This window comes from Tachypleus tridentatus, chromosome 9 (assembly GCF_004210375.1).
Source record: "Tachypleus tridentatus isolate NWPU-2018 chromosome 9, ASM421037v1, whole genome shotgun sequence".
NCBI classification, from domain to species: domain Eukaryota; kingdom Metazoa; phylum Arthropoda; class Merostomata; order Xiphosura; family Limulidae; genus Tachypleus; species Tachypleus tridentatus.
In genome coordinates this window covers 35,059,516-35,083,326 of record NC_134833.1, presented here as the reverse complement: position 1 = coordinate 35,083,326, position 23,811 = coordinate 35,059,516, and the positions used below count along the sequence as shown (strand labels likewise).

General features: G+C 33.7%; 1 protein-coding gene across 2 annotated transcripts in view; it reads left to right on the top strand.

Moving 5' to 3' along the window:
* The window catches only part of LOC143225049 (glycine receptor subunit alpha-3-like), a 107,272-nt gene that overhangs the window by 16,233 nt on the left and 67,228 nt on the right, over positions 1-23,811 (top strand). For both annotated transcript variants that reach the window (XM_076453744.1, XM_076453743.1), the window contains exons 2-4: positions 10,516-10,610; positions 11,032-11,099; positions 18,729-18,952. In XM_076453744.1, the coding sequence (XP_076309859.1) occupies positions 10,516-10,610; positions 11,032-11,099; positions 18,729-18,952 (387 nt within the window). The remainder of the gene's footprint in view (positions 1-10,515; positions 10,611-11,031; positions 11,100-18,728; positions 18,953-23,811) is intronic.

Below are 23,811 nucleotides of genomic sequence, written 5' to 3'. Positions count from 1 at the left end.
CACTAGCCGTCCCTAATTTAGCAGTGTAAGACTAGAGAGAAAGCAGCTAGTCATCACTACCCACCGCCAACTCTTGGGTTACTCTTTTATCAACGAATGTTGAGATTTACCTTCAATTATAACGCCCCACGACCGAAAGGGCAAGCATGTTTGGAGTGACGGGGACTCTAACACGCGACCCTCAGATTACGAGTCGAAAACCCTAACCACTTGGCTATGCTGGGCTCCAACGGGATGGAGTACCACCTACTTTGCTCGAATTATTTAAGTAATTTTAAACCAATTTTTTTTTCCAGAGCGTTGGATTGGAAGGAGAAAGCTATCAAATAACTTACTCTTTCATCCTATTTAACCCCTTTAGATTTTCACCTCTGGTGTTTTTTTTAAACAAAAGTCTACTATAACAAACCAAAAGACCTTAAAGAACTGAAAGATCGGATTTGTGATGCCATCTTATCCATTCATATTGCTGTGTTGGTAGTGGTTTCTCAAAATTTGAACGTAGTATTAGATTAATTACAACGAATGATGGAAGATACGTAGATGTCCATTAATAATTAAAACAAAAACTTGCAAGACTACCACTTGTAATTATATTCAATTTTTGTTATCTCAAACAACAAAGTTATACAACTTCTGTTATATAACATCTTCAGGCCCCCTGTATTGTCAAGATACAAATAACTACTCTAACAAGTAGAAAACATGAAAGCTAAGACACTGTAATGCCGAATGCAATTTAACATCATTCACGTCGTAAACGAATATCTAATGAGTCTTTAATATATTTGTTCTATTGTGTTTTTTGCCATAATATTACACTGTTAATGTTTCATTTTAGATAAACCAGCTAAGCGCGTTTAATACACTTGAATTAATAGTGCTGTCCATTGAGGTTAATCTCGCAACTCATTTAATGTAACAAAGTATTACTATTAAAGCTGACTTTCATGGATGTGCTCAATTAAAAATACAATTATCGGAGTTTATATACGATAAAATGCTTTACTTTAAGTATATGAATGATTTCATTATCCACATGAAAGTGTGGTTATAACATGTACTTTTGTCAGATGCGGCAGGAAGTTGCTTGAAATCATAAAACTGATTATATTTTCAGTAAATGGTTTTCCCTGTTTAACTTTTTTACAGATAGAACTAATGACATGATCTTTTTAAAGTCTAATGGAAAGAATTATTTTGAACGTACTCAGGCCGAGCGAGAGTGGACTGGCGAGTTAGCGTGCCAATCAGAAGGTCCATGGTTCGAGTCATTATATCTCATTGAATGCATTCTGCTCTTACATCTTTTAGTTCATTAGAACAAACAGTTAACCTTTCCTCGTAACCGGTGCATATTTTTGACTGATTCATAACCTTCTGGTCAGCAGTTTAGAATTAGCGATGACTACCCTTGAACCGTGAGGTCTGACAATTGAGATAATGTGTCGCTTGAGATGATTATATTAAATATTTAATTTGACAGTTACATATGATTATATATAAACATTTTGTAAAATGAGTTTAGTTACAAAACATGCATTCGCTATTTCTTTATTTCTTATTCCATTAATATTGGTTTCTAATTTATCCGAATTATACGTACCTCGAGTCTGCTACGGAAATGTGATATTGTGCAGAAATAAAATTATAAACAATAGAACTAAACATACTTATATATATACTTTCTAGTTGCCAGAAATAAAGATCTAATTGAAAAATTTCATTAGCCAAATTGATATCAAACAGTAAGATTTCATACGATTGTACATACACATTGATCATTCTATAATTTGGAAAGTTTATTTTGAATTTCGCGCAAAGCTACTCAAGGGCTATCTGCGCTAGCCATCCCTAATTTAGCAGTGTAAGACTAGAGTGAAGGCAGCTAGTCATCACCACCTACCGCCAACTCTTGGGCTACTCTTTTACCAACGAATAGTGGGATTGACCGTCACATTATAACGCCCCCACGGCTAGGAGGGCGAGCATGTTTGGTACGACCGGGATTCGAACCCGCGACCCTCGTATTACGAGTCGAACACCTCAACACGCTTGGCCATGCTGGGCCTAATTTGGAAAGAAAATACAACTACGTTTCGGAAAACATAAAATTTGTTAATAGTGTGATATCGAACTCATTTAAATATCTATCGAAAAAAATACAATTTGTGATGTATTCTCGCTTTCAGTACAAGAGCAATATTAGTTCATTAGTAATTGAAAAGCCTTTAAGTTTTTGTTAAGAAAAATATACCTTTTTTTTCCTCAATGCGACTTTTCAATCGTGTTACAACACCTGGTCACGAATATATGAATAGCGAAATTAAATATTTCATTAATTCTATCTCGCTGCATTTCATGAATGTTAATCAAAGTGAAAACTTTTAGAAATCATAATTTCCGTGCTATTCAGCTAGAATTTTTGTCAGAAACTTTCGTCTACTGTTGTAACTTTCATTCGACTGTGTTTGAAATTCCTTTCGTAAACACAAACGAAAATTTGAATGTACCCCAACCCTGTCACTGTTATAACTATTAGGATTCTGTTCCTCAAGGTTTTCTTTATATTATCAAACCATCAACATCCTAGAGATTTCGGTACTAATTACTATTGACTTGTTTCCGAACAGAAGAAGCTATGCACTCTGAATGAAACTAAAATCAACTTGCCAATCAATGCAACTAATTAAAAATATAGTCTTCTTACGGTTGTACTTATAAGGATTAGAATACACTGTTATATCAAAACAAAACTCGAAGGTTCAAGAAGTCTTGATAGAAATGAATAAAACCCTTGTAACCCGAGCACTTTCAAAAGGTGAACATTTCTATATATATATATATATAGATGTAGGGAGGTTAGTGAATCATGAAGATCATCTGGTTTTCCATGTTTATTTCTCTATGTGCTATTGTAAGCGCCTCGTTTCCGGTACAGTGTAGCCGATGGCGATAGGTCATGTGAATAGGTGTTAGGGATATTTTAATCTATAAATTGTTAAATAGATGTATGTTAGCTATGCTTATGTGTTTAAGTAAAGTAAAGGTAACAGCTGGATACTGATTAAAAAAGATAAATTATACTAATTAATTTATAAAAACAGGTACGAAAAATTATCTTATACAAATAGTTAGTTTTGGGAAATTCAGCTTTCATATTACATGGGAAAAATAAGTAGCCCGGCATGGCCAAGCGTGTTGAGGGATACGACTCGTAATCCGAGAGTCGCGGGTTCGAATCCCGGTCGCACCAAACATTCTCGTGCTTTCAGCCGTGGGGACGTTATAATATGACGGTCAATCCCGCTATTCGCTGGTAAAAGAGTAGCCCAAGAGTTGGCGATAGGTGGTGATGACTAGCTGCCTTCTTCTTAGTCTTACAGTGCAAAATTATGGACCGCAAACGCAGATGGCCCTCGAGTAGATTTGCGCGAAATTCAAAACAAAATGAAAAATAAGCAAAGAATAAAGTTATTTTTCTAACAGAGATCACTGGTTCCTGGATATCGATTAACTCTGAAAGGTTGAACTGTGTTTAGATTAGCAATCCAGTAAGCTCCTTTTATTTCTTTATCTGCTTTAGTTTTGAATCCTGTTTCAATATTAATGAGATTAATGGAATGACCGGATTGGTTAAAATGTTGAGCAACAGGGAGATCTTTTTCAGTGTCACTAAGCTCCCTCTATATATCACTTGCTTTATTACACCACCATTCTTAGTTTGCTCCTGAAGCAGAAATGCCCATCTTTCAAAAGCGCTCGGGTTATAGGGTTTCTATTTGTTACATCATAATGTTACACTCGCTGTTAACGATGGTTTCAGCCATAATCCCATTAATGCATTACAAAGTTCAGCCAAGTTAGAAGATTTAGACCAGTTCTAAATACATACCAATCATCAATGCAAAACAAGTTTTAAGACAAAAGTAAATCATAAAATTAAAAAGTAATAACGTACGATGTATTAAACAGTCTGATCAATATTCAAATCCCACAAACGAACATTTTATAACGCACAAATAAAATATTCATTTAAACTGATTAACAGTTGCAAAAGTCACTTCAAATGTTTCAACGTGGTTTCCCGCCATCTTCAGGAATAAAAAAGTTACTGTGTGCTGAATAAGTACAAAATGTTTGTGGTCATGCGACTACTAGTTTATAATTCAAAAAATTACGACATCTAAACACTATCTGATGCCCTAACCCTTTACCCTAATTTAAGATCAATTTGCCTTTGCTCTGTTTTATTATTTCAGCTGTTTTTCTAATATTTCTTGCAGTCATGCCAGTCGGTTGAGTCAAAATAACTGATTTTTCCCTCATTGGATGAAACATACGTCCAGTATAATTCGTATGTTCAATTTTTACGTATTACAATTTCAAATTGTCTAAAACTGAGTTAAATTGTGATTTAAATTTGGAAGCTAATAAAATATCGATATGTATCGAATTTATGATACTTGCCGACAAGACTGACACACAGCTTTTTTGTATTTAATACAAAAATATTTTAATACACCAACAGTAACACAATTTACACTAATGATCTATATACAGAAGTTTTGCAAAAAATATTGAGTCTTGTATTTGATCCGGAACTTCCTTGATATCTGGCTCAGCATGGCCAGGTGGATAATGCACTCGACTCGTAATCCAAGGGTTGCGGGTTCGAATCCCCGTCACACCAAACATGCTCGCCAGTTCAGCCGTGGGGACGTTGCGGTCAATCCCACTATTTGTTGGTAAAAGAGTAGCCCAAGTGTTGGCGATGGGTGGTGATGACTAGCTGCCTTCCCTCGTGTAGCTTTGCGTGAAATTCAAAACAAACCAATCCTTGATATTTTATCGAGGATTCACGATGAGTGAATTAATTTCGAGTTGATGTAGATACGATTCACTTAACCGAGAGCTAGCTAGCTCTGTGCTCTTCTTTCTTCGCCGGTTACACATCAAGTTTTTTCACCTATGAAGTTATGTTACGTTTTCATAAAAATATTAATGTCCGATGTAAATCCGTTGACGTTAAATGATGTGCAATGTTTGATTTTGTTTGTTTAGAATTAAGCACAAAGCTAAACAATGGTCTATCTGTGCTCTGTCCATCGTGAGTAAAGAATAAATGCACACAATGAACTATTTGTGCTCTGCTCATCATAGGTATCGAAACCCGGTTTTTTACGGTGTGAATCCGCAAACATGCCATTGTGCCACAGGAGAACTACAAGCGTTTTTGGTCAACATGTCTGAAGTTCCTGATTAATAGGCGTTAATCACAGTTATATCTTCCGAGGTTTGTAGCATACCAACTATCACAAGTCAATAATATATACTGTCCCTTGACGAGTCACATTGGTTATATTTATAGACGTGAAGAGAATTTTTAAAAAGTTCAGTTTACGCAACAACATTGTTTACGTACACAAATATATTGTTAGTTCTTATACTCGAGAATCTTCTACAACTTCAATGAATAGGCGGGAAGTTAGCAATACAGATTTAACAGTACAAGTTATGTACATTTCTAAATATAACTTTAACTTAAACAAACGTCAGCAGTAAAATAGATATATGATAATAAATCCCTCACATAACTAATTCAGAGTTTAATTTTCATTTTTAATATTTTTCGTTTGTTTTTTATTTTATGAATTTCGCACAAAGCAACTCCAGGGCTATCTGTGCTGGCCGTCCCTAATTTTGCAGTGTAAGACTAGAGGGAAGGCAGCTAGTCATCACCACCCACCGCCAACTCTTGGGCAACTCTTTTACCAACGAATAGTAAGATTGACCGTCACATTATAACGCCCCACGGCTGGGAGGGAGAGCATGTTTGGTGTGACGGGGTTCGAACCCACATCTCTCGGATTACGAGTCGAACGCCTTAACACGCTTGGCCATGCCGGGCCCAATATTTTTCTTATGCTTATTTATTCTAGATTTTAAGTTTCTTCTACTTTGACCAATGTATGTATGTTCACATTTACAATAAACTTTGTCCTCCGCTAGTACAGCGGTAAGTCTATGGATTTACAACGCTAAAATCAGGGGTTCGATTCCCCTCGATGGACTCAGCAGGTAGCCCGATGTGGCTTTGCTATAAGAAAATACACACAATGAACTTTATATATACCTGTTTGTTTATTTATTTTTCATTAGGTTGTTTGACTAATTCTATCCAATGGTCTGTAGATGGTAAAAAAGGTATTTGTTTTGTTTTTTGAATTTTATGGAAAGCTCGACATGACAAACCTGGAATATATGATAAAAACATTTCTTTTGTAGCTGCTTTATTAAAGTTGGCTTTAGTTTACTTTTTTATTTAACGTTTATTTTTTTTAATTTTCTCACGTCACTTAACAATATGAGGCGAGAAATTTTTATTTAGTGCAACATGTTTGATAATTAACAGGTTTTTTAAAATCTTCTAAAGTAGAACGTAGTTTTAAAGAATGAATAATGTATCACCTACAAATGTTGAAGAAACCATCGAAACAACGAAATATAGTAAAAATATCTTGATCTTAAATGAGAATGAAGGGTTAAAAAAATAAAAAACTATGTAGATGGCGTGATCTTCTTTTTGAATTATAAACTAGTAGTCACATGACTATTACCTCTGGACTTGAACTGCACACAAAATCCACGTTGAAACATATAGTGACTTTTACAACCGTTGCGTGGTTTAAATAAAGATTTTAATTCTGTATTTAAAGCATCGTTCGTTTGTGGGTGAGATCGATTTCATTTCTCACAAATAACAATTCTGTCTTCCTGTGAGACATCGCAAAGCCAGCGGATTTACAATGTTAGGATTAGGTGTTCGATTCCCCTAGGTGGACACAGCAGACAGCCTGATGTGGCTTTTTGCTATAAAACAAACATACAAATGAGATTTTAAACAAAAAAATTAATTTAAATCGGTGAGAAATTTAATCTTTTCTTGCTAGAAGTTTTTAAGCATATTACTACCTTTTAAAAACATTCATGTCTACATTTCAATTTGTTTGAACATTATTTAGTATAGTAGAGAACCGCTTAAATGTATTGACTACAAATATTTTCCTCTATTTAGTTTAGATTTTAGTAACATATTGTTAACACTAGGTTTATTACAGTTTTCTGTACAGTAGTAAGGAAATGTGTAGTTAGTTTAGTTAATACAATTTTCTAAATAATTATTTTCCTTGTCACAAGAACGAGTCATAACTTTCCTTTCTAAGTCGTTTATTATTATAAAACTTTATAGAGATTTGTTGTTCCTTTGTCGGCTTTTACCAAAGATTTAACGTTTATTTATTACTTTCTGTAGCCTGCTCCATATGCTTGTTAAATAACAATAGTTAAAGTGAGTGCTAACTCACTTCATACTGTATTTATAGTATTGTTTTCTTTGTATTATTTTAAACATTGTTATACATTTCATGGACGAGTCACCTATTCCTTTAATTTGAATGTCTATATTTTAATAAACTTACGTTTTTGGCTATACTGTAGATAAATTACTGTTTATAATTTGACAGCTTAAAGAGTAATGTGTCGTCGTAAATGTGTCACAGACGTCTCTCTTCCTTGCAGTTAAACTGCGTATTATTCAAAAGAAAAACGAAGAAAACGAGATACCTTATATCGATATGCGTTTTTTTAGAGAATAGTATTTCTACGACTGTAATTCAGCCCAGTAGCTAATATTTCCGTAAGCGAGGCATAATAGGTTATTTAATTATTGTTTCTTTCATAAATAGTACTGGTTAGGCTATTAAAAGATGAAAATTCAAGGGGCTTGTGTATATATTTAGATATTAAAATATGTTATGTTGTAATACAAAACCTTTAATTCGGTATAAGAATATTTATATGTATACATACAAGCATGACTGAAGTATACAAAGCATCATTCTAGTCTGTTCTACTACATTTTGTAAGGTATAAAAATGTAAGTCTAAATAAACACAGAAGGCTAAAATTACCTCCCATGGACATTTCGTGCATTTGTTTGAAGACATGTTCGCTAAATTTCTCAAATTTATTATCAAATAAAACATACTTGACCAGCAAGAATTTCTTTAATATGAAACTGTGGTGAATTTTCTGATACTGTCATAGATGTATTTTTTACTGACGCAGAGTAATAATTTACCACAATTATTAAAAGACCTTGATAGTAGAAGTTTACCAGAATTATTAAACGACCTTGATATTGTTAATTAAAAACATTTAAAATTATGAATAAGATGATTAGTGTGAAAATGACTGATATATAATATAATATGTCATTAATGTTTTCTTTACATTTGATGGAATTACTAAAATAATTTCATAATATTACATTATTTCCTTAACGTATTTTAGACCATTACCTATTATATTGACAAATACCTATCTGTAACGTTTTTGATTCGGAAATAAAAGTGTATTTATACGGTGTTATTTTATTATTATTTTACAAGTCAGGAATCCAAAATAATTTAATTCAAAGAATGCAAGTTATAACAGGAGATAGAAAGTAAAAGACACATGACAGTTTTAGATAGTACATTAGGACGGAAAATATTAAATAAAACTTCGTAAATAACCTCACAAAATATTTCTGTCGGCTAAACCTATATTACACATATACTTTCTGAAACTCCTAGAAGAAATTAAACCTAAGATGCAAAAATTCCAGATGAAATTAAACCTACCAAGCAGAACTACATTCGTAGTCGTTAGGCAATCAAAACTTTCACCAATAAAAGTCCGTGCGAGATTAAAAATGAATAAATATTGTTGTGCATTACAAGTTCACAGTTATAACAAGACTTTCTTTATATCTTTACAATATATATATATATATATTGCAAATTTTGACTTTGCAGTTTTAGATGCATTTTACGAGTGATATTTTCTAGGTAGAAACAATTGTCTCGAATAAATCGATCGAGGAAAGTGAATCTTAACGTATTTTATTTCTATAAAGCTTTTGAGGTGGAAAGTCTTTACGTTGGTTTAAGTTGTCACTTATGGGGTTGAAGATTGTAACGGTTATGAAGACAGATTTGTATGTCAGATTCCTAGGATACTTCTCCGATCTCGAATTCTGAAATCCACCAAATTTCCATTAAATAACGATACATTTATATTTCCTGATCTTTCGTTAACAAATATATATATGAAATACATTTCGAATATTTTCTGCCTTTATGTCGTCCTTACCTTAAAAGTTGCAATCCCAAATGTTTTCCGTTCGCACTGATGGGGGAGCTTAAAGTCATAAAATGGATTACTTCTCCAGGCTGGTTAGAGCAAAAACAAACACATCGTTCTGGATTTTAGTATAATCACTATGCATTTCTATCGATCGCGGTGCTATCAAGATATTCTTGATACCCACTACCCATTGTTAATACCCATAATCTGCAGTTCACAGGTTCGTGTCCCCATTACACCAAACATGCTCACTCTTTCAGCCGTGAGGGCGTTGTAGTGTGACGGTGAATCCCACTATTCGTTTGTAAAAGAGTAGCTCAAGAGTTGACGATGGGTGGTGATGACAGTCTGCTTTCCCTCTAGTCTCACACTGCTAAATTAGGAACGACTAGCGCAGATAGCCCTCGTGTAGCTTTGCTCGAAATTAAAAACAAAAACTTACCTGCGTGCATCATTTTTCTAGTTTTATCACTTCAGAAGTCCAGATATTTGCAAATATCTTTCTCTTTATTGTTAAATAGACTGCAGAACGAATAATGAAATGGTTTTCCTTTCAAAGAGGAAGAACCGTTTGTTTTCATTTCTTTTAGATTTCTACAATCTTATTCAAACCTGATTGACAAAACTCTAGTTTGCAGATTAATATTTTAGTTTTCGGTCTTGATAATAACACATTTTATTTGTTTCTTTTATCTGAAATATTGGTGTAAAATAATAAATGCCAGAAATTGAAAAAAAACAGACTCATTTCAGTTTATCGTTAGGATGTTTCTTAAAACACTTTCGGTGTAATCAGAATCTTGTTTATTTGTTTTAGAATTTTAGGTAATCGCACTGATATCCAAGATTAAATACCCTTACCTTTGTACTGATACACTATAGGGAAGACAGCTAGCTAGATAACGCCATCAACAAACCCCTTTCGGAATACTATTGTCTAATCAAACAGTGAGATTTGACCGCTCTAAAGTGAGGAACGAGGCTTTTAGCAATAGGATCGTGAATGATTAAAAAGATTTCACCGCTCCAAAGTGAGGAACGTAGATTTTAGCAAGAGGTCATGAATGAATAGTGGGATCTAACCGTCCCAAAGTGAGGAATGGGATTTTTGGCAGTAGGTTGTGAGGATATTTGGACAAAATTATGGGATTTTACCATCACTGTCATAGTGCACGTAAACTTCAAAATGTTTATTCTATGCTTACAACAACGGACAATGAACAACAAACTCATGGATTCACAGTAGGATCCCTCTCCACCAGGAATCTCGAATGAAATATATTATTTACAACAATAATTTTGTTTTGTTTCTTTTCTTTCCAGCAAACGTTTAGTAAACTCTACCTTTCATGACCTGGATATGCTCGATGAATTGTTAAAAAACTACGACAGGCGGGCTCTTCCAACAAGTCACATCGGTAAGTTGACAATAGACTTTATAGAATTTTAATACTTTGGCAATATAAAGAGAAAATATTTTTTTTTATAATTGTTAAAATTATATTTTATATTTCTTGATGATTGAACATCAACATATTTAAATATTTATGAAAGAGTTTAATTCAAATTCTTTATAAGAAAGTAGATGCTCCCTTACTAAAAAATTCAGATGATATATAAAATATTTTTATTTTCTACAAACCTTTCATTCATTTTCAAAATGGATGACTTAGGAACGTGTACTCGTGATAATTCAGTGACGAAGAACTAACCCTTTTCGTCGGTATTCTACAAGTCATTTTGACTTGTAAAATTAACGTAAATACAAGTAATTAGAAATAATTAGAAATCAGTAACGATAGTCGTAGAAATACATTACTACCTTTACTTTCCTAACAGGCGTTCCGACAGTTGTTTCTTGTGAAATCTACATCAGGAGTTTCGGGTCCATCAACCCAGAGACTATGGTAAGAAACCAGCTATTTTATGGTAGTTGTAAAGCATTGGTTTGATACCAAGTTTCGTGTTGTTATGTTTTTTTTTCCTATATCTTCAATAAAATAAAACTATCTTCAGACAACAATGTAAAATATAGCTACATAGAAAAGAAAAGAAACATTGTGATGATTCAAGTATTTTTGAATAACTCGTCAAAAATAAATCAAAGTGACAAATACTTTCAAAGACTTTTTAAATATATATATGTAGAGTTATTTTACTGTTATTTTATAAGCTATATAACATTTCATGGTTCGAATTAGGATTAAATTCGGATTAAAAAGCAACAACAACAACATTTAAACCCACCTTTTAGCTTTTAGATTTGTCGCTGGCTTACTGTGAGACGATATAAAAGAAGGGGATGTTTTGTGGTTTAGAGTATTTTCTCAAGAAGTTCCATACGACGTTTGGTAGTTAGATAACGAGAAACTTGTTTATTTAATTTCGCGCCAAGCATCTGAAGGGCTATCTGCGCTAGGCGACCACAATTTCTGAAGTGATAGACTATAGGAAAAGCAACATGCCAATATCACCAATCAAGATCTCTTCTGCTATGCTGCCCCCCGCTAGTACAGCGGTATGTCTCCGGATTTACAACGCTAAAATCAGGGGTTCGATTCCCCTCGGTGGGCTGAGCAGATAGCCCTTTGTGGCTTTGCTATATGAAAAACACACACTCTGCTATGCTACCAAAGCAAAGTTGGATTGATTGTCACATTATATCACACCCACTGTTGTTGTATGTCACAGGTTAACGTCTATCGATTTTTGTGGACATTTAGACGTACAGACTATCCACACTTAAGGTCCTCGTCCAGTGCACAATTTTCATTCCAGACTATGGCGTTTATTTCATCGCAGTCCTCCATACTTTACGATTACGAAAAAAAACACAAACTCTTTTTTTCTCTTCAGGCTTCAGGGACAAAAAGTATTCATCTGTTAGTCTCCAGAGATGACAAATTCTTCATCTTTCAGTTCCCAGACCAATTTGAGGACATCACCATGACAACAGATGAAGCGTATTTTATTACCCTAAGACATTCTAGAGAAGTCACCAAGTTTGCAGGAGTGGCAAGTTTTGTATGAAATGGAATATTTTGTGGAATGATGTATGGCCTACCTATCCTAATTTTCCACTCACGATTCACAGGCCTTACAGATGGCAATTATTCATACGTGAGGTTATAGGATATAGCAAAGTTTCAGTGAATTTATTGAAAATATAGTTTTTGATATACTTTCCCATATTTCTGACATGTGAACATTTTGTAAGCACTAACAAACCATACGTTTGTTTAGCTGGAGCACTTTTTATAAATGGTATTATGACGTTTCGAATATCTTTGATTGGTCTCATAAACAGTTTATTATGCAGTTATGTTTGATAAGTTTTGTTTTAATTTCGCGCAAAACACTTAAACTAGACGTTCTGTGGGCTGCTCATTTATTACAGAATAGTGGGATTGACCGTCACATCATAACTTCCCCACAACTGAAAGAGCTAGCATATTTGTTGAAGGGATTCGAACCAGCAAACCACAGATTGTCATGTCAAGAAACTACAAATGTGTTTCTTACCCAGTTTCCACCTTTTCTTAGAAATATATAATTTCTTGTCTGAGGAGATTTCGTTGTTCACAACGTTTTGCTGTATTACACAATCTTAAATGGTACGATTCGAATTATATTCTATGCCCCTGTGAGTATATTTACCGATTTATCTTACAAAGCATGCTGGGTGGACTATGTCGCATGCATAATTAGAATTTAAGTTCTTATGGCAGGACATATGTGCTTGCGAAATTCTTAACTTTGATTTGTTTATTTACTACCAATCTATCTATATACTTTTTGAAACCAATAAAAACCCCAAAGTACTAGCACTGATTTTCTGTTTTGCCTCTTCATGAACTCAGGAATACTCGTTAAAATTCAATTCAAGTTCCTGTCTTTTAAAACTATTTTCATTTCCGTAAACTGTTTGGAAGTACTATAAAAACGACTCGTTATTTACGTATTACCCACCAGGATGCTAATCTTAAGAAAGACTCAAAGGAAAAAAAATATTTTGTTTGGTTCGTGTATTCTCATTTATAAGACCTAAATAGTATGGTGGAAAAAAGGACAGGTTCATAACTTATCACTATGCTATCAGCTTAGGAAATGTTCTGCAGTAATCTAGGTCTTAAAAGCAACAGGTGATACGTCTAAGAAACTCTTCTATTTGGTGAATCTCATATATAACCTACTTGTAATGTAGTATTCCACTGAAGAGTTGTTAACTTAGCTAATATGGCAAATACGCTTCACTGAAGCGAAAATTAGTAAAAATATATTCTTCTGTTATAGCATGTCAAGCGAAATATGATATGTTAATGACTTACTGGTAAACATGTAAACTTGGCATAATAAAGAACGGTTCTGCTTTGTATGGTTTAAAGGCACAATCAAACCACTCTTATTTACTGAATAAATTACATTTATTTAGTTATTACTTATTGTAATAAAATAGCCCCATTAAAAATTTTGATATTTGAAAAAAATTACAAACCCAGAGTGATCTTATCGCCAGTTGTCGTCGTAGTTTTTCTCTAGTGATTCTTGCCTAATTTTACAAGTATCGAAAGAGCACCTCGCGAATACAACGGTATGTTCACGGAATTACAACCCTGAAATCAGGGTTCCATTTCCCGTGGTGGGCTCAGCAGATAGCCCGATGGGGCCTTTCTATAAGAAAAACACATACACAAGTTCAGGGGCTATTATAAATACCGAGACTATTGTAGTTATTAACACCGAAGAATTTTATGATACAATGAAATGGAAATCGAATGATGTATATATGTCAATTTCTTAATTATCATGTGTGTTTACCTTATATATATTAAAACCATAATTTTTAAGATTACACAAAATACGCTGCATTTTTTTAAAAAAAGATCCTAAGCTACAACATGGGATTATAAAACGTATCCTAGGTTTGGGAGGTAACTGATGAAATAGGACCCATATTGCGGTGGGAACACATTGTTTATCAGTCTTAACTTCCAATACGCTAGCCTCATATAAGAAGACTGGAAATTAGGAGAGCGAGATGTGGGTTCTCAAGCCCATAACGTCCCACATCTACATTACCCTTCACTGCCTGCAGACAGTTGTTGGAAGGTGACTGTTCTCCAAGTTGAAGTAAGAATATGAAAAATAAACATATAAAGATGGAAAAATGAAAAATAAGATAATACCATTTGGGGATAAGTAATATGAAACTTACCTCTTGATATCAGTATTCCTGCCCCTAATATGGTATAAGCACTAATTAACATGACATTGGTTTTGGAATTTCGCACAAAGCTACTCGAGGGCTATCTGTGCTAGCCGTCCCTAATTTAGCAATGTAAGACTAGAGGGAAGGCAGCTAGTCATCACCACCCACCGCCAACTCTTGGGCTACTCTTTTACCAACGAAAAGTGGGATTGACCGTCACATTATAACGCCCCCACGGCTGGGAGGGCGAGCATGTTTGGCGCGACCCTCGGATTACGAGTCGTGCGTCTTACGCGCTTGGCCATGCCAGGCCAACATGACATTCAACCATATCAGTATTATTACGTTTGTTTCTTGAGAGTGCAAACAAATAAAACACTTACAATGTTAATCCTATCTATAAGACAGACCTACGACGGTTTTATAGTCTTAATTTTTAAATTTTCTACAGTAATTCCTGTATGCTAAATTCGTAACTGATATCCATTTTTCTCCATCGCGTATAGATGTTTCACGAAACGTCATGTGTTCTTTTACATAAGTAAATCATTTTCATTGAAACTGCTTCAGACGTTTGACAACCACTTGCTATAGATTTTTTAGACCAATCGCGACGTGAGATTCTTCTCGATCGTTTTCAAACTCACGAGAAACACATAAAATAATGAATTTTTATCATTGTGATAAGCGTAATAATAATTTGATATAAATAATAATTTATTTTCTTCCCCGTTACGTGAGAGAAAGAATTAATATTATTCACTAAGTATACGTAGTTGAACTATGGGAAAAATCTGTTATTAAAGCCAAAACAACTTTTAAGAAGTTTACATTCGCTGGTCTATGTAATTCTACGACATAATAAAGTAAAAAGAAAAGACAAACATTGTTCTCGAGTCACTCATCGTCTTAAACGCTCTTTTTAAATTCAATCCGTAAACAAATTAACAAACACTAGATAAAGAGTGCGTGCAGATAACACCCTATTAGCTTTGCAGGAAATTAAGAAACCAGCTATAGAAAACGTAATTGCTATGAACATTTTTATGAATGAATTGTGAAGGGGCTATCTTCTAATATAAGTAAAGTAATGTTAAATTTAAATAAATAGCAAAAGTTTTACATTTCAAATACCTTAAAACTGTTCAGAAAAGTTGGATTTCTGCTTTTGCTTGACAATGATGGGTAATGGCTAAAGGAGTGACAATTAAACCATATATTTGTTGCTTAATGTTATTAAAATATATTGACAAACATATAAATGTAAAAACTTATTCGACTCTAGTTGTGCAAATATATATATATATATATATGTATCAATGGAAATTATTTTCTTTTAAAGCAAATTGAGAACTTGTCTTAATGGAAATTATATTGTGCTAGCCGTCCCTAATTTAGCAAAAACTAGAGGGAAGGCAGCTTCAGAACTTGTCTTTTAATCATTATATTTGAATAAAAACGCACTCGGCCATGCCAGGCCACCTTGTCTTAATCATAATTTGAATAAAAAATTCAGTCAACATTTTATGAACTTAAAAAAATCATTTATCAGATATTTAACTCGAATAATAGAGAAAAAACTAAAACAAACAAATAAGGACAGATGATAGAAATTAAAGCTTTGTTGGCGAAGGTAACTCCACACAACTGATAAATATAAATGTAAATTTTCATGTTCTCAGTAGGATTGGTATAGAAACTCTGAATAAGTTACGTGTGGTTGATCATTACTGTTGGTATTAGAATAGCTGAAGTAGAAAATTCCAAAATCTTCAGAACTTATGTTGAGTAGCTGAAAGTATGTTTTACAAGAGAATCCACCAAATATCTTATTAATGATTTAAGTGTAAGTACAGATGTTAACGCTACTACAAGAAAAGTTAGATACACATTAACACGAAAAGGCCTCAGTATGTGTTTGGATGCTTGCAAAACATTGATTAAGAGAGATACCAAGCATAATGTGATAAGCAAATCTCTTTAAACATGAATACATATTGAAATTATTTGGTAACAAGTAAATACAGAGAAGAAAACTATTATGGTCAACGTAAAATAACTACGGTGGAGTTAGCATACAAGGGACAGAAATACGTGTGTGGCTGAAGCTCAGTCAATAAATAACGTTAGAGATCTACACAAAAGTTATAGTACCCTGACCGCTAGAGTGTATAATCAAATTATTTTCAATCATATAATTTTCTTAAAAACACGAACTATTTGGCTAGGACTGATCTTTCTGCAAGACAGGGATTGAAACCACGTAGCAAGTATAATGACATTAGAATTAAAACGAGGCTGAGAAAACATTTAAAACTGTGGCATGACCAACAAAAAGTGCCTTTACGAATTATATTAGGTTGTCTAAAAATAAGTCTCGTTTTTGAAGTGCGAAATTTGGAAAAGTATAAACCAGTGTTGTAAAACATACTTTAATCAAAATAAGTATCATTTGCTTTAACACACTTTTTGCCAACGTGTAACGATACTGTTTATACTCCTGCTGTAGAAATCAAAGTTTTTATGGTTAATGAGCTCCCTGAAAGATTCTTTTGTAGCTGCATGGTTTTGAAAACGTTTATTGTTCAAAAAATTGTCAAAGTGCTTAACAAAATGAAATTTTGCAGAGGAATGGTCTTGGTAATAAAATGGATGAGGCAGGACTTTGATTCCCAATTCGTTCGATTTTTAGAGCATCATCTTCGACAGTTCTTATAACGCCGGTTTTGTTGATTTTCAGTCACCTCATGTGGAACCCACTTATCCAACATTTTCGACTCTCCAATCACACTCAGGTGGTTGGCAATGTTTGATTTGCTTGTGCCTAGCTTTACTGCAAGCTCACGTACTGTTGTGCGAGGGTTTGCAAGTGTTGGGAAACTTACTCTGAGTATAGTTGAAACAGTAGACAATTAAGACACCTTGTAAGCGACAATCGTTGGATTAAACCAACCAACCAACCAACGATAAGTTACTCAGTATTCTACTTCGAGATGTGAGAATTTCGACATTTATTTCTGGACAACCTAATATTAAAGTTGTGATGTTTTATATGGTCAAAGTGTAACCTGACAATGTAATTTAATTGTAGAAGTTGTACAGGAACAACTTTTAACAACAATACACCGATAAACTTGTGTAGCTCTGCTCAGTGTAGATACGAAATACTAATTATTGTACATTGTTTTATTTTATACTTTCTTTACTGTACTAATGAGACAATGAGAATTTAATGTAATTACTCATAATTATTTCCAGTGCTTTGCATAAAACACAAATGATTTTTTTGCATAAATATACATAAATATATATTTATTTATTTGTTAGCAGAAGTTACTTGATTTATAAATACCACTCTTTGGCCTTCTAAGTATCGAAGTATTGTACACTTTTGAAACTAGTATTATTTACACGTAATAATAATACACGAAAAGGGATTTGTTTGTTGAATATCTAGTGAACATCCTTAACTTATTTTGTTAGAGAAGCGATGGCTGTATACGTGGCATACTTAAAGGATTTAGTGACTTATAAATTGAGAATTATACACCAACAAATACATATACATAAGCTTTATTATAATTAAAGGAAATTTTAATTCTCCTCGAAAAGCACCTAATGATTATTTATCTTTTTATTAAAATACAGCACAATCGGTAGGTAAACTCGTAAATCTTGGCATTTCAGTTATTATGTGCGTACTCACATAAGTTGACCTATTTGATTCACAGTTCATTGGCTTCTTTACCATTTAAGTTTTCTATTATTTACCCTATTAATTTCTCTTATCTGTTTATTTATTCGTGTTAAATTATCACATAATTAGAGCATTTTATTAAGTCGTCTCATCCGTTTAACAGTACGTAAGGAAGAAACACATATCTCGATAGAAAACCGACGTTAGATGGTGCTACAAGTCAAATATTTTTACATATGATACAGCAGAGAATTAAGTGTGAAAGAAACTGAGTTTATTACTACTTTATAGTTTCTACTATTGGTTGGCTTTTTAATTATGACGATTTTCCTAAACTGTTTAAGCTACTGAAATATAAGCATATCTCAGTTAACACTGGCTCCAATATCTACGTAACATTTATTGCATAATGCGATATTTTTACAATTTATATTGTAATGGTGATAAAATGCATACATTTCTTTGCAACGTACCATACAGTTATGCCTGATGAAAAACGTTCAGTAAGATAAACATTACTAGGGTATAGATTAATGAAATAAATTGGTAGACAATTAAACAAAAACACAATATTTTGGGTTGCTTTGTCTTGAATCGTGAATGTCTGCGACTTTACTATTTCCTGTTTAGGATTACGAAGTAGACTTGTATCTACGCCAACACTGGCTCGATGAAAGATTACGTAAGCCCAACCTTTCGAAACCGCTAGACCTAAACGACCCGAAGCTAGTACAAAGGATATGGAAACCAGAAGTGTTCTTTGCAAATGCCAAACACGCAGAATTCCAATACGTCACAGTACCTAATGTTCTAGTGCGCATAAACCCCTCGGGAGAAATCCTCTATATGCTCAGGTAAGATTACGTTTTTCTATTACTTCTCTTTCCAAAAAAAAAAAATTGGTTCTATATAAACTATACTAATTCAAATAATTAATTTGTTTTCAAACTTTAAACATTGTTAAAGTATTTGCAAATAAGTTTCTGTCCAAGAAACAACAACCAATACGTTTAGTATATAGCCTTGGTTTTATACATGAGTAATAAAACTGAGTCGTGAGTCGAGAATTAGCACATCAGTGTAGGTTCTTTTTATCACCACGTTAATGGCATTAATATTATAAATTAATAGATATTTGTTTAAAAAATAAACACTGACTTTTAATTGGAAGCGCTATAGTGAGTCCTCCGCTGGGATAGCGTTAAGTCTTCAGATTTATAACGCTAAAATCAGGGGTACGATTCCACTCGCTAAACTCAGCAGATAGACCCAAGTTGCTTTGTTTCAAGAAAACACACACACACGCGCTCACTAAATCACAAATTGAAACTGACAGTACAAAGCTTTAAATGTATTGTCAGTTTCGGTTTGTGTTTTAGTGAACGTTCGGCAAAGCTACTCGAAGGCTATCAGCGCCAAGCTGTCCGTAATTTAGCAATGTAAGATTAGAGGGAAGGCAGCTTGTCAGCACCACCCACCGCCAACTCTTTAGCTACTATTTTACCAACGAATTGAGCGTATATTATAACGCCCCCACGGCTGAAATGGCAAACATGTTTGGTGTGATAAGGATTCGTACCCGCGACCCTCGGATTGCGATACAAGTGCCTTAACCACCTGGCTATGCTGGGCCAACTTTGAGTGTCTAATTAAATAAAAACAACATATTGGTGCTGTAAGGTCGCGTATTTCTAGCATTAATATGTCTTCCATACACCAATACGCACTACAGAAATTAGATAATGTTTATACTGTATTAATGACTGATTATAATGCCTTTTTAATAAACCTTTGTAAATTATAGCATAAATATTTTTGTTTTAGAATAATAACTGAAAATTTTACCTTTCTTTTTTCCATTAAAACTGTCAAATATTTCTGAATCGAAATGTTTGAATACACATTAAAACGATAAATGAAAAGAATGAAGCGAAAAATAATCGAACATCTACTATTTAATGGTTAAACTGATACTTAACACTCTAGTAGAATGGTGAATAAACAGTTAAAAACCAAAACTTTTAACACTGTTCTAAGATGGTGACTCTATGGTGATCATAGGATTTAAAACCACTTCTTGTTTCCCAAGCGTAACAGATTTATTATTATCTATTCATTTTAATACTGATGTATGTTTTAGTTAAATATATCTGGAAATGTGTGCAACTTATACTGTTAAATGTGTATTGTGAAATTCACGCTTATTTCCTACATTAGTAGGAAGTGTTCGAGTGTAAAAATCAACAATGTGTTTGTATATAAATACTAGTGATTGCCATTACTGTCGCCAACTAAACTTTCAAGAACCTCGTCTTAAGTTTATAAATCGATGGGTCAAGAGACAGTATATTGTTGTTGATTTGCTTGGAAGTTATCACTATGATAAACGCTTATCAATTGGGAAACTACAGACATTTGACAAGGAACGTTTATAGATTTCGAACATTACAAACAGTTTACCTTTAGTGGATTATCTTCAGATGTTGGTATTTACAAAAAAAAGGAAAACAACAACATTGTATAACTTCAGCGGGAAACATCACGTGTGAAGAGCGAGCTAGCTTACTCGTCAAATTAACCGTACCCATGCCAACTAAAAATCAATTCGCTCATTGTAAACAGTAGATAAAATATTCATTTCCAGACCAGATAGAAGACTCAATGTTGTTTGGAAGTTCGTAAATTTTTATGCATATAAATCATTTTTTGTAGTAACCGTTATTATTAATTTTATTATTGTTTGTATATTAAAAATATGTTTGCGTTGAAAAAGAAAAAAAGAAAATTATGTATCAATCTTAAATATCAAATATAATAAATGCGATACATATCGACATTTAATTAATTTCTGAATCCAATTTACAATTTAATTTAGTTTCAGACTATTAGAACTTGTAATATATCACATAATAAATTGGAAGCTCGTCCAAAATAAATCATAATGCAAAATAAGGTAGCTTCGAACATGCTGCCACACTTCCTTTGTGGGTATTAATACTTATGAAGTTTTGTAATGTAAACATTAGTCCTGAAAGCAGTATTCACTTTGTATTAAAACAAATATTATATTTCCAAAAGTGGCCGGGTTAGCTAAAATCCTAAATTTCATATGCTATTATAGTTTCGTGATCTGCAATGGAACTGGATTTTATACTTAAAAACACACTTATAGTTGTTAATTGAATGAAACCAAGTCTTAAGACATATATCAATGTATATAGATCTCCAAACCAATAGCCTTTCCTAGTTTAGTTGCTAAGGCGTTAATACGTTGATTTTACGCATATTAGTATGGAATCATAGCTGCCAAAGCATTAGTATCTTGAGATTACGCCCATATCAATATGGAACCGTTGCTCTCATAGCATTAATATCTTGAAATTGTACGCTTATTAGTATGGTGGGTTTGTTCACTTGTTTTATGAATTCCGCGCAAAGCTACACAAGGGCTATCTACACTAGCCGTCCCTAATTTAGCAGTATAAGACTAGAGGGAAGGCAGCTAGTCATCATCATCCACCGCCAACTCTTGGACTACTTTTTTACCAACGAATAGTGGGATTGACCGTCACTTTATAACTCCTACATGGGTGAAAGGGCGAGCATGTTTGGTGTGACGTGGATTCGAACTCGCGACATTAAAATATATTTGCATGTTTTGTTGTAAACGTTGCTGATAGCTGGAATGGTTTTGATAACAACGTTTTTAACACATCTGCCAAAACACCAAACTATAATAATACTTCTGAAATATCTTGAAATTACCTTTGTTGCTAGATTAAACCAGTTGTATTTTTCTCCATATGAAAGGAAGACCTCTATTACGGTTATTTTTCTGTGCTGCAATGACATCTTGACAGTTTATTAAGGAATGTTTTAATTGCAACCATAGCACAAGGCAGATTATATCATTTGAGTGCTAACACATCAGTAACATTTTATATGTACCTTATCAGCTGGTTTATTGCACGTACATAGTTGATGGTAGAAATTAGATGTCGCTGGTAGGATGTTGGAAGTGGTACAAGGATGTAAGTGAAGGTTTAGCAGTAACAAGTGAACCCAGTAATATTCATCCTGGTATGGTACTTTCTTGGTGTATTAAAACAAAACCACAGGCGTGGGTGGAACGTATTAATATATGTTTATGCTCTTGTAACAAAAAATTGTGTTCCTCACTGACGCCCCGGAATGGGAGAACGGTAAGTCTATGAACTGGCAACGCGAAAATCCGGGTTCCGTTCCCTACGGTAGACAAAGAAAATAGTCGATTGTGGCTTTTCTCCGTCACAAACAAACAAAATCTTCATTTACACTTGTACAATCGTACAATATACAGCCGCGGTATTTGGGGGTCAACCTGCTTAACCGCTGCTTAAGTGGTCCGCGGCTTAAACCTTTGTGACTGAAAAGCCGAAGTCGCCAACAGCTCCGCCGAGGAGCCTCATCCGGGCCATTGCGTGATCATTATATCGGATTATCGAATTAAAAATAATACTTTAATTATTGATCACTTTTTTCACGGATTTACTGCGGATTAACTTTAATGTATGGAGAGGTGTGATTCGGTAACAATGGCGGCCTCCATAAAGCTGACATAGAGAACGGATAAGGTAGATTAACGGTCGATTTCTATTGTAATATATTTTATTTATTTCCCAAATTAAAGCAAATCCTTTTTAAATATCCCCTTGAAGTTATAAAGCCAGGATTAAATTCGTAAGCCGCGTTTTTACACGTTCTTAAATTAGCAGTGAGCCGCGATAATCCTCGCTCACATCGCTCACAAGACTTGCTACAGCGGCTTAAGCGATTTCGCGGTTTACTGGTCCGCGGCTTTATGGTTCTCCACTGTAATAAAAACGATTTTTAAGACTAGCATCACAGCGTCCTCTATGTACACTGTTAGAATATGGCAAAGGACTTCCAAGGAATCTTTCCCTTTTTTCCTTCCTGAGAAGATAGGTGTCAGATTGCAGCCATTAAGTGGGAGAGATTTGCATTTTTTCACGTATTGTGATATTTTATGTGATAATATGCAACTTAAATGTTTACCTCTCCCACACCACACCCAGAGTTCAGAGATGTCTAAACGTTGGCATGTAACAACTGAAAGGTATGACATCAACAGGCTGTACTAAAACTGTCTTTGCATACCAAAATGTGCGTAATTTGCATAATTTTTACTAGATGACCTACGGTGTGGTTGATATGTACCGATAGTTGTATTCTAATAAGCATTTTTTTTTCAAAATCTACGAAAATATGAAGTCATTTTATTGGTTATAGCAATAACAATGTATTTTTAAATACCATTGAATGGCTTCTGTGACGGACTTACAATTATATATTAATTTTAATATTAATGTTCCTTTTAGAAATCTATTCAACTTATACTTTTACATCTGTATTGCGAAACTCCTGCCTATTCACTAAAGTTGTAGAAGATTCTCCAATGTAAGAATCAACAATGTATGTGTGTTTGTAAATACTAGTGATTGACACTATTATTGCCTTACCTAAAATTTCTAAAAAACTCTCCTTTCAAGCTCATAAAAGGTAACCATCGTAACGCGACAAGATACATTATATATGATACATTTAGAATACTATAAATCTCGAAGATTTCGAACATTACAAACCGTTTAACTTCAATTAATTAACTTTGAACGTTAGTATTTTTACAAAGACATTATATAACTTCAGCTGTGAC